Source organism: Falco cherrug, chromosome 6 (assembly GCF_023634085.1).
Source record: "Falco cherrug isolate bFalChe1 chromosome 6, bFalChe1.pri, whole genome shotgun sequence".
Classification (NCBI taxonomy): domain Eukaryota; kingdom Metazoa; phylum Chordata; class Aves; order Falconiformes; family Falconidae; genus Falco; species Falco cherrug.
Window position 1 is genome coordinate 16819546 of NC_073702.1, and position 12124 is coordinate 16831669.

At 37.6% G+C, this 12124-nt stretch overlaps 1 protein-coding gene across 6 annotated transcripts in view; it reads left to right on the forward strand.

The window, feature by feature from the left end:
• KHDRBS2 (KH RNA binding domain containing, signal transduction associated 2) overlaps positions 1–12124 on the forward strand; it is a 393065-nt gene that overhangs the window by 180362 nt on the left and 200579 nt on the right. For all 6 annotated transcript variants that reach the window (XR_008732950.1, XR_008732951.1, XR_008732953.1 and 3 more), the window contains exon 4: positions 10303–10449. Coding sequence is in view for 1 of the 6 variants with exons in the window: in XM_055714848.1 (XP_055570823.1) it covers positions 10303–10449 (147 nt within the window). In the remaining 5 variants the exon portion in view is untranslated. The remainder of the gene's footprint in view (positions 1–10302; positions 10450–12124) is intronic.

The window sequence follows — 12124 nt, forward strand, 5'->3', positions numbered from 1 at the left end:
AGCCAAAAGTGGTTGTAAATCTCTGTGCACTCTCTCAGCTCTGATTATAATGACCAGAGTAGAGTGGCTAAAGTGTTGCCTTGCTTTCTAGACGAAGCACTTGTAATACTACATTGAGCTCATTTGAATACTAATTAGTAACATGATCATCAAAATAAAATGTGCAGCCTAGGGAGAAACATTGGAAGTGACTTCCATATTTGACACATAACTGCCTTAAGCATACACATCTATGTTATAGGTGTTCATTAAAAAAGATACACTTTACACATCAGCAGGCAATTGCAAATATCACAGGACAAAAACATATTAGATTTGTGTGTTGTTTTATTCTGTATGCATACAACACATCATGCCCCACTAGATGCATTCATGTTTCAGAATGAGAAAGTAAATGTAACAATGAGTTCAGTGTGCAGCTCTGTCGCGGTTTAACCCCAGCCAACAACTAAGCCCCACACAGCTGCTCACTCAATACTCTCCTCCCTTGGTGGGATGGGGAGGAGAATCGGGAAGGAATGTAGAACTCAAGGGTTGAGATAAAAACAAATTAACAATTGAAATAAAAGGAAATACAATAACAATAACAACAATTGTAAAGAAGAGAGACAGAGAAAGGAGTAAAATCAAAAAGGGGAAGAAAAAAAGTGAAACACAATAGAACTGCTCACCATCCGCTGACTGATGCCCAGCCAAGCAGCGATCCCACGGCCCCAGCCAGCTCCACCAGTTTATATACTCAGCATGATGTTCTCTGGCATGGCATACCCCTCTGGCTAGTTCGGGTCAGCTGTCCTGGCTGTGTCCCCTCCCCATTCCTGTGCCCCTCCAGCCCTCTCGCTGGCAGGGCCTGAGAAACTGAGAAGACCTTGACTTAGTGTAAACATCACCCAGCACCAACCAATAACATCTCTGAACTGTCAACATTATTCTCATACTAAATCCAAAACACAGCATTGTACCAGCTACTGAAAAGAAAATTAACTCTATCCCAGCTAAAACCTGGACACTCATGCAAGTTGCAGGACTTAATGCTTGTAAGAGCGTAAGAACTAGTGAAAGTTGAGAGGTCTTCCAAGAATTAGTGGTTTAAGGGTATCCTGAACTGCAGGAACATCAAGATTGCCAAGACTTTTGTGTTCAGCTTCTCACAAGGAAATGCTTCCACACTTATCCTCATTATTTTCATCTTAATCTTGTTTTTGGTTCTAATACTTTTTAAAATTGGGGGACCAGAACTGTCTTCAGTATTGAAGGTGGGGCTATAGTACAGCGTTTGCAGTTTCATTTTTTTTCCTTTCATAAAAATACCTAAGAGAGGATGTCCTTTTAATTGATATTGGACACCGAACAAATTCTTTCTGAGAACTGAATGTAATGCCTCCAAGATGTTTCTCCTGAAATAATGTGATCTAGAGTCTTTCACAGCACACACAGATAGACTTGGTTTTTATCACTGGAGAATTTTTATTACTGTTCAGCTCGTTTTCTGGATCACTTATGAATAGTTGAACAGAACATATCCCCAGATGGTTCTTGTGGGATTCATCTAGCAGCTTCCCTAAAATGGACACCTATTTCCTTACTTTTGTAATGCGTAACTTGATGAGAGTTCCAACTGGTACCTCATTAAGAGAAAGGGCAGCAGCGCTGCTTTTGTGTTCAGTAGGAGTGTATTCAGAATATCTTTACCTTATTTAGTCCCTCACTAAGTTATGGATCCCAAAGAAACTTAAGCATGAAAGAACTGTCAGAACTCCTTCATCGTAATATGGTGCTGCTGGTCAGACACTTCTGTGTCTGAGGAGTATTACTGTGGACAACTCTGGTGTCTATAGATTTCAAGGATAAGAGGCAATGGAACAGGAGTTTGGATGGCCACAATCCAGTGTTTAGGATTGAAGTCGTGCCTAAATCCTGGGTGTTTAAGTTATTTTGCAGCTATAAGCTAAGTGAGTAGACTATATAGTTACATCAGGGAAGACATGGAAATCTCTTTGTGTAGCCACCTACAATAGCAATTAGGCACCAAAGTAATGCCTACATGCATCAGTGGATTTATCCTTCAGGCTGTTATTTGAGGAAGCACCCTTCATCAAATGGGTGGTTAAGCAAGTTACCTTTAAGTGGTACTTGGAGCTTTCATCATGAAATCAGGTTTCAATATACAGATAAATAAATTCCCAAAGTGAATCTTCAGTTTCCTTCACAGTTAAAGGTAAGTGTACACAGTAGCCCTCTGTTGACTCTTTGGAAATACAAGTTCTTCATTCTGCTTATACATAAAACAGGATAGGCATGGATTTTTCCCTCCAGAATTTTCTCTATGGTGCGAACACTCTTTCTTATATTTATTTCAGGTGACCAAAACCAAACTCTTTAAAGTACTTGACTACTATACAGTTGGAGTTGGCTTATATTTTGGTTTGATAGTGCATAGCAAAAGAATTCATTCAGAACCTTGAGAACTTCCAAACGTTTCTTTCACACAAGTCCCTATACTTAAAGACATAATACCCTTTGCAAATCTTATAATACAAATAGTCTTTCTATCTAATCCTTGGAGAAAAAGCTGCATTTCATAGGACCAATAAAATAATAATAATAATAATAATAATAATAACAGTAGCAACAACAACAACAATAATAATAATAACAATAACAATAATTACAGAGAAGGGAAAAAGGGATTAACATTTATAAACTATGATAACTTGGCTCAAAATGCAATAAAATAAACAGAGCTAGAAAGATGTTATAGAACTAGCAAAATGTTTTCTGGAAAGTAAGAATGATAGCAGAGGAAAAGGAAGTGTGTTTTCCTCTAACCACTGTAAACAAAGCTATGTCTGCTTTGCTCAAAGGGTCTTTTTCCCTTCTACCACAGGCTTGTTGCTTTATTTTTGACACAGTAAGCTCTTAAAGTTCTTACAATTTAATCAGCCATTATAAAATCTCTCTAGACTTAATTTTTTTTAGAGCACCAAATAACTGTATTTATCCTTCTGAGTGGGTTGATTTGGCTCTTGACTGTCAGTAGCCTGGTATAGTTGAACAAAACAAAACCCTGTATCATAGTGAGGAGCCCTTCCTAAAGCGGTGGTGGGGTTTGGGAATGTGGTCTGTGCTAATTGGTGTTGCTCAGTCACTGCAGAGACTCATCCTCAGCAGTAGCTCTAGCAATCACAGCTCATACTGTGGCAGAGCCCAAACAATTGTTTTTAAACCTTGAGAAAATCACGTGTATAATCTAGTGTTGAAATCCTCTGATTGAACCGGGGAGCGCATTGAAAGCAGCAGGCCTCATCCAGCTGTGTCTGTCTTTAGGTTGAGCATTAAACATTTGTACCCGAAAAAGCAATCTCTGTATTAGGGGAGTAATTTTATATATATATATATTATATATATTATATATTTTATATATCAGCAAAGTCAACAAGTAATTCCTGTTTTCTTCCATTGATGCTTGTAGTCTCAGTAAACATGGTGTTGCCATTGCTTGTCGCAGGGTGCTGGCTTTGTGCTAAAGCAGCCCCCACAGAACTTGGGACCTGCTGGGATTGCTCTGGGCTGGCCTTGGTCTGCTCCCAGCTCCTTTTGAGCTTGCTTACTTCTAGCAGCAGTTGTCTAACGGCCAAGTGATTCTTACCTATGTTGTTTTACCTTTTGCCTATATTCGTGCTGTATTTGTAACTAGAGGATAGCAACAATAAGTCATTATTCTGTGTAGAGGGTGCCGCTATGGCCCTAGAATAAAACTGCAGGACAGGGGAGTAGAGGAGTGGGATGGAAGTGGAGGCCTTGAAAGCAAAGGCATGGGATGGTACGGAAAGGCTCCAGGGCTGTAAACAGGGACTTGGCATAAAGGTCAATTACTGGTCATTAAAGGAGTGCAACCTTGGGAGCTGGGTAAAACCACTTTATGAGTTAAAAAGAAATCAAATAAAAACATACAGCATATGTAAAATTTACCATATATAGTGAATTTGGATGGGGAATGGAGTTGTAAAATGGTGGAGAAAGAGCAATTTATGTAGCACGTTGACAAAACCAAGATTTACCGCAGGTGTGGTGTTATACATCTTGCAGCAAAGGACTCAAGGTGCTGCCAACTCACAGCAATACCCAGTCCCCAGCTGAAGCCATTAACCTTAAGACCCCCCAGGGCAGAGGAAGGGTAAGCATGAAAGGGTCAGACACTAGAAAGTTTGTGTCATTTCACCTACATGTAATTTGAGCTGCAAGTGTTAGTATGGAGCTAGACCACTAATAATTCTTTGATTAAACTTTTACAACTTTATTAAGAAATAAAAAAACAAAACAAAAACTTCATGTAAGGTATGGTTTTGTCCGTAGTAAAAGTAACAGCTTGGTGGGAGTTCAAACAACCTACCATGTAATTTGGTTACAACAGGTTGGTAATTAGCCTCTCATAAATAAAAAATGTTATTTTGTACTGTCATTAATTAAGGCAAAATATTCCTGAATCTGAAGGCACCCTGAATGCAGTGGTCCCTAGTCATAGTCATAAGTTTTAAGATGAACATAATCTTCTTGGGAAGCATCTTTAGGTGGTATGGTAATTGTATATTTCTTGAGGATCTTTAATTTCCTGCATTAGCTTTTCAAACTTGCAATCCATTGGTTATACTCATTGAACATCTTTGGCTTGTTTAGTTCTAGCAGCCGTTGTCTAATGACCAGGTGATTCTTATCTATGCTGTTTTAGCTTTGTACAAGTGTAGGAACATTTGTAGGTTTGTGAACCCTATCTCTGCTCTGTCAGTTTTCTGGCAGGTAATTTATACATAGATCACTAGTTGCTGGTCGCAACGGTCACTGCTTGTAGCCTCAGTTTTGGCACATACCACTTTAAAGTGTTAACCTTTCTCCTAATTATTTTTTTTTCGTGGAATTTATATTTCTTGTTCATCTCATTTTCATCCCAGGTGTTTGGGCTCTTTCAACAGTGATCCAACGGTTGTGTTATCATCACATTCGTCTACTGATTTATTTTTGTTTTCATTCTCACCTATATAAAAAAAATACAATCTAGGTACAGCTTAGTACTTCCTTGCCGTTAAGATGTTGCCTTTAATTATGAAAAGCATCAGGAAATAAAGTGTCGTTGAATTGAAGGGCCTGTTTGTCCAAGGGAGTACTGAATGTACACAAATATCTCCTCCACGTGGCCAAAGTAACTATGGGAACATTAGTAATGGGTCAAGTATAGAAAAGTAATTGTTGTCACTTGTATCTCCAGAAATTTCCTCGGTTGCAAGCAATGTTCTTCCTACATACCCGCATTTCATTATGGGGACTCTGTGGCTGACTGTAGGTGTTGTACACCCACGCTCTTTGCTCTGCTGTATGAGCAATCCTCATGTACTCACCAGCTCCATTTTACCCATTCTTCTTCCTGGAATGAGAATTAACTGGTTTAAAAACAAGAGTAAAGGGATGGTTAAGCTCTTTTAGCTTTGCTCTGTACTCTACTGAGAACTGTCCCATTCCACCTCATCCATTTGCAAATTGTTCCTCTTTTTATTTGTTCTCTGTTTCTCCACTGGTGGGATCTAGGATCTGAAAGCTTTTTAATCCCAAAACAGGAATCACCAAGAAATTATATATGTTCTGATTAAATTGTTACCATATAGTTCACTTGTTACTTTTACGACAATCAGTGTTGCAGACAACATCTTGATTTTTTGCATTTATGTCCACATTAAAAATTAATAGGTTTGCATTTGTCAAACTGCATTCTCATTAATTTTCTTCAGTAGCATTGTCCATTGGTGTTATGAATAATGCCTCTGTAGCAACAGTGCTGTGGTTACCATCTTTGTCTAGTCTCTGTGCTATGCTTTTATTTGCAAATTCTTGTAAGGTATGAAATGCACTGCAATTCTCATACTGTTCTTCAAGTACCCATTGTTTCTTATCATAGCTGTATTTGTTACATTATAGGAAGTTTTGTGTATTGTATTCATGAAGTTTGTCCCTGAGATCTACACAGCTCTTGCTGCACGTTCCTCTTCTATTGTTCTTGGATATTCTGTTATTTCAGTGTTATGAGGACACTTTTTATTCATCAGTCTGGATTGTGTAATTTTGTTTGCTATGCAAACTCCATTTCCTCTTTCAAGTTCCTTCCAGTAGTTTTATTCAAACATTTTGACTGGGGTACCAGACAGAAATAGTTCTCCATCAGCACACATCCTTTTAAAACGGTAAAGCTGCTTTTGCATCCAGAGATAACTCATCATTTTTCTTGGCCTTTATGTTCTTATCATTCACATGCCTCACGTTTGCAGAGGTCGGTACTACTCAAATTTCTGTTCTAGAGTTTTGTAATTCATTTTCCCTGCTTTGGTCAAATGGAAGTTATAAAACACAGCAGGTGCTTCAGAATATCTGTTATCTTTTATGAGGGAGTGGGTTATGGAGCCATGCATCAGGTTAAGGGCGGGTGGATTTCAGCACTGTGTGACAGACACACTGTAAGGCAGCAGATGAAGGAGAAGGAAGCCTGAAGCATGTAGTGTGAGGGGAGCTGTTTTCGCCTGTGGAATGTAGTACTGTCAGTCTTGAGAGAGGAAGGCAATTGGCATGCAGAAGGGAGCGGAAGAGGATCAGGATGAGGAGGCAGTTGCCTCTGGAGCGTGGTGTGTTTCCTCTGTTGTGCTCATCCCACAATAGTGTTAAACATCATCACCACGCAGTAAATAAACCCATAGTATTAACCTGGGCGTCAGTACTAGGGCAGGTTGCCATCACTGATCCAAAACCCCAGGGAAACTTTTCTGTTCATTTTATAAATCATAGCTGATCAGGTCCCAGACTTCATGGTTTTTTTTTCCCTTATGATCCAGTGCCTAAAACTTAATTTTGATTGTTTTCAGGGTAGTTCTCTACAGTAAATCCATCAGGCTTTCAGTGCACATTGTCTTTCACTGTGATTCGGTTCCTGTCTAAAGGAGTAGGCTGAAGGCCTTACCATTTCCATGCCAGGGCTGTGGGCGAATGACTGGGCTGCTGGGTAAACCCCGGCCAAGGCTGTGCAAGCGGGAGAGGGTCTGGAAAACTGATGGAGGTGACGTGGGAAATTGTAGAACATAAAAAGCTATTAGAATCTGACAAAAGTTACAGAGAGCACTATAGGAAATAGCTGGACCTCACAGGTGGTTAAGGCAGAGTTATATGAGAAACAGCTGAAGTCCACAGGTAATTGGACTGGTGCACCAGAGACTTTTAGGGATGCCGAGTCTTGCAAGGCAAACAGCTCCCAGATAACCTTATAAATAACACCCTATAAGGTAGAGTTATGATATTCTCACTCATTTTGCCTTCATGTAAGACACTAGAAATCTCATAATCTGTTTCAGTCCATGTTACGAGTACTACGTGGAGTGTTTATTAGTTAGTGGTTTAGTCTGAATCAGAAGTGCAGTTTAGAGAGCCTCCTGAGCATTCCCAGTGATGGGCTTACAGTGAGCAGAGATCACAGGGTGTGAAACTAAGCCAGAGCTGGGCTCCAGGAGGGCTGTCTGACTTATAATGGGAACTCGGTTTGTGCAACCAGGCTACAACGAGCAGGAAGCAAAACCCACTGAAGGGCTAGAGAAGGGGTAATGCTGTCATCCTATAAGTACTGTGGATGTCGGGTCCACAGCACTGACCATTTTGCTGTGCAGTTGGGCTGTGCTGCTTGCTAATGAAGACTTACAAAGGTGTTGCCCAACTTCACGTGCTCCGGGGAGAGCCTGTTCATCCATACCACACTCGGAAAGCTGTATGACCTGCTGGTAGTCGTCACCTTCCATATCGACAAGCACCTCTTCAACAGTGCGAGTTACATCTGCTGTTTGGCTTATTAGATGTCTGACACCCAACATACGAGCAAGTGTAAGGCTACATTCAGTCCTAAAATACTCAGACATATTCACTGGCTTTGGGAAGCAAAGTTTGGTATGGTGCTCACATGGTCTATGAGTTCTTACTCTTCCAGATTTTTCCTGAGGTGATTTCTCTTTATCAACACACAGACTTAAAACAAAAGAAGCATTTTCCTGACATTTTACCCTGTTGTGGGAAGAGGGTGTGAAAATTCAGTCTTTAATCCCATGCATTCCACATGAAAAAAACATCATTATATCTTCTCAGAAAGAGATGTTAAGGGTCTCACAGCCCTAGTGTGTGGTTGCTAACAGCTGTAGAAGTGACTGCTGAGTAATGACAGAAGGCATGTGCTGAACCTGGAAGGAAGGTTATAAAACAATGTGTTTGAAGAAGTCCTGAGTTTGTTGAGAAATCAAAATAAAAACATCATTACTGTTGTTACCACCATACAAGCATATACCTAACAAGACGAGTCTGTGTTATAAAACCATGTTTCTGATATCTTAGTGTGCAAAATCCTCATCAAAATAATGAGCCAAGTATTATTTTTTCCTTTTTCTACATTTGAAAAAGGGATCCAATTTATATATCTTTACAAAGTTTGTTGGTAGTCTTCTCCTGAAAGTCAACCTTTGGGGCTTTTTGGTTTTTTGTTTTTGGTTTTTTTTTTTTTTAAGAATCTTAAAAAAGCATTATGGAAGAAACTTTCAACAATTCTAAAGTTGTCACTTTAGAACTATTAAAACTTAATTCTGTTGAAATACTTCATGTTGAATTATTCCAGAAGCTGCAATCAAATGTGGTTCTTTTTTTCCAGAAGACTGAAAAGTACTGTAACATCTCATGGTAGACCATTATGCTTTGGTTCTTATGGACATTTCAATGAGATTTGAGTGATAAGATAAAATGCCAAAGATACTTTAACTGTAAAGATAAAAATAATCTGCCATCTGTGCTGCTTGTCTTAATTTTTAGTTTTTAGTTGAAAACAACTGTGTCAATTTCCAAATATTTCAAATAAAGTAATGGATCACATTTATTGAGTTTTAATTTTATCATCATCTGCAAAATGTTGACTTACCATGGAGTCAGATCTAGGGCTCTGGAGCTAAAGGATGTAACTGTTGAGTATTCTGTGAAAGACCAGAAAGTCTTTGGGGCTGGATTTTCTAATGCAGACAAAAAGAATGGTGTGTGTATTGTTTGAAGCATATCATCATGCAAATAATTTTGTTGTTAAGTAATGGTGTAAATTAGACAAGGCTAAAATAAGTGAAGTTAATGCAGAATTAAGCTGAGTAAGTAAGAATTGTAATCTATAGTTATTTATATATATAAGATATATATGTTATATGTATAACTTTTATATCTTAGCTATCTCAATGTTCATAAAGTACTATTTTAGTATATACTAAAAATCTATAACTTCTTACCAGTTTTAAGCAAATTAGTTTACTTCTTTTTCTGTGGTTATGTTTTCTAACTATATAATGTAGATATACATACATATTTTCTTAAAAAATACGTTTCTCAAAATATTTTTGAAGACTGTTTTCAGCTCATCATTTCTTCAGTATTACTTCTTACTTTCTAGTATAGTAATGACATAATTTTTTCATTATGTTGTCATAGCCGATGCCATTAACATGATCACTGTTTTATATCTTTGGGTTTTATGCAGAGGTGACTACTATCAATGTGTATAGCAATTTTCATTCTCTGTCTCAAAGCTTTGCATAAGAAAGTGGGTTGACATTTCAGAACATGCTCTAACATGAAGTAGGATTATTAGGTTTATTTTATATCTGGAAAACTGAGACCCAAAGATTGTCAAGATAAATCTCGATGCGGTCGATCACCATCTTAACCAGTGTACACTAGATTGCATAGGTACCATACATCAGAACTGGGACTGAAACTCAGATCTCATGTCTCAAGTAGAAATACTAGGGCATACTTTCCTTAGTGATACTAAAATGTACAATCTGCGGATATTCATTAAATAACATAACAAATTTAATAAACAGTAGCATTTGTAAAGAGCTCCAGAATGGTTTAATGGATCTTTATTTCATTTTATTGTGAACAGCTGAGATTCAGAAAGGTTAATGCAGCCTTTCCATTATGGATTTAATATTTCAGTACTTGCTTCTGGAATATTTAGCATTTTGTCACTGTGCTGATTAAAATCTGTCTTAGATGATAATTATCTTGGTTTTATCATTCAAACACCAAAAATTGATTATTAAATCTTCAAGTGGCTTGGACTAGGCTTTTATTTCTCAAAAGGTTTAGAAGTCTGCTTATATTATCTTCTTTTGTCATGTTCTCTGTAAATGCTAAATCAATGCAAAATTAGTAGATTCCCAGTTCTAAAAAAAAACACCCACCCTTTTTTCATAGGAGGAAGAACTAAGAAAAAGTGGAGAAGCCAAATATGCACACTTGAGTGATGAGCTTCATGTATTAATTGAAGTGTTTGCTCCACCTGGGGAAGCGTATTCTCGTATGAGTCATGCCTTGGAAGAAATAAAAAAATTCCTCGTTCCTGTAAGTGGCTTATAGCATTCTTCTGTGACTGGTTATGGTTTTGCTGCATTGAATTTGTGTCTTCTTTAAGCACCTTTAACTCAAGGAAAAAGAAATAAATTTTGTTGAGCATTAATCTTTCATTCTTTCATCTCAGGGAGATGCCAAACAGGCCATTAATTGTCACATTGATCCCCCGATACATTTTCTAGATGTTCTATTAATTCCATTTGTCACTGTTTTTTGCTTTCCTGTCTTGGTTTTTGGAGGGAAGGTAGATTACTTTTTTTTCTGGTTGTAGACATTAGTCATTAGTATGTGAGTACACTTTCAACATTGTTGAATATTTAAGTCTGTAAAAATGTTTTTCTATGTGTAACGATTTATCTAAATATCTTACTCGTGAAGTTAATTAATTTCTTGTGGAGCAAACAGCATGAGGAAAACATTCCTCAGACATTTCTGTTCAGGCAGCTGGTCATGACTCAGACCACAGTTTAGCAATACTCCATCAGCTGGGAGAGCACAGAAACATACTCTAAAGCTGGGAACCTTTCCAGTTCAATTTATACTAAGTATATCACTATCTGAAATGGTTACCTTTTTGTCTATTGATTTTCCATCAAACTCTCTGAAATTTATTTTCTCCACATTTATACAGTATTCCATGGTATTTTCATACTTAAAATTTGTCCCAGAATTTAAGCATATGCATACTAAATACTAAGAAAAGATTGCTTTGTGTAGTACTAGAATTACTTGAGTTATCATCTGAAGTCTATCCTGAGACCATTTAGCACTATAAAAATGTTCAGAAGTTGCGTTCCTTAGAAATAATATAATAGGATCTTGTTTCTATTTGTGATAAAAAAATGAAGTGCAATAACTGTTTGTATCTCTTGATAATAATGGAAGGATTCAATTAATGCCTTTTTATTTTGAGTAATATGAAGCCAAGATAAGGGATGTTCAGGTGAGGCATATGTGTATTTGCATGGCAGAATTTAAAAGTTTTATTTGGTGGGGGCTTCTTGGCAGGAGAAGAGGAGGATAAAGTGGTATTTAAAATGTCCAAATTTTTTAGAGCAACTAAACTTTTTCTATGAATACAAAATAAGTAACTTAGAATTGTTAAACAGCTAGACATTTGTCGACTTTGTCTTTCTGATTCTCACTTTCCATCCTCTTATTATGCTTCCAGTTAGAGAACACTGGTAATAAAATACTATTTCAAATTCTGGGAAATAACCATGAGACAGGAAAGCTTTGGGTTTTTTTGGTTTTTTTTTTAATTATTTCTGGCTCTGTGTTGAACATGCAATACAAGGGACAAATTAGGTCAGTGTTCTAATGCTGGCAGCATAACAGAATGACATTTTGGCTGCAAGTTAATGGTGAAGATCTGCTAAAGTATAACACTGAAAAAAAATTACAGTTAAGTAACACATTCCTGAAAAGTCTGGAGTGTTATAGCTAAAAATGGTAACAGGGCCAATTACAAAGATTGCCAGTCTGTGTCCTGTAAACAACAGTATTTGCTGTTGTTTGTGACTTTGCCAGTTTAATTTGTTTCTGTAAGAGGTTTCTATTTATATTTGTATGTCCTCTTCATCGTGGAAGAGAGCTCCTGCATTATAGCATGACATAGTGAAGATGGTACCCAGTCCTGGGTCCCCTGGATTTTTACAACCATTAC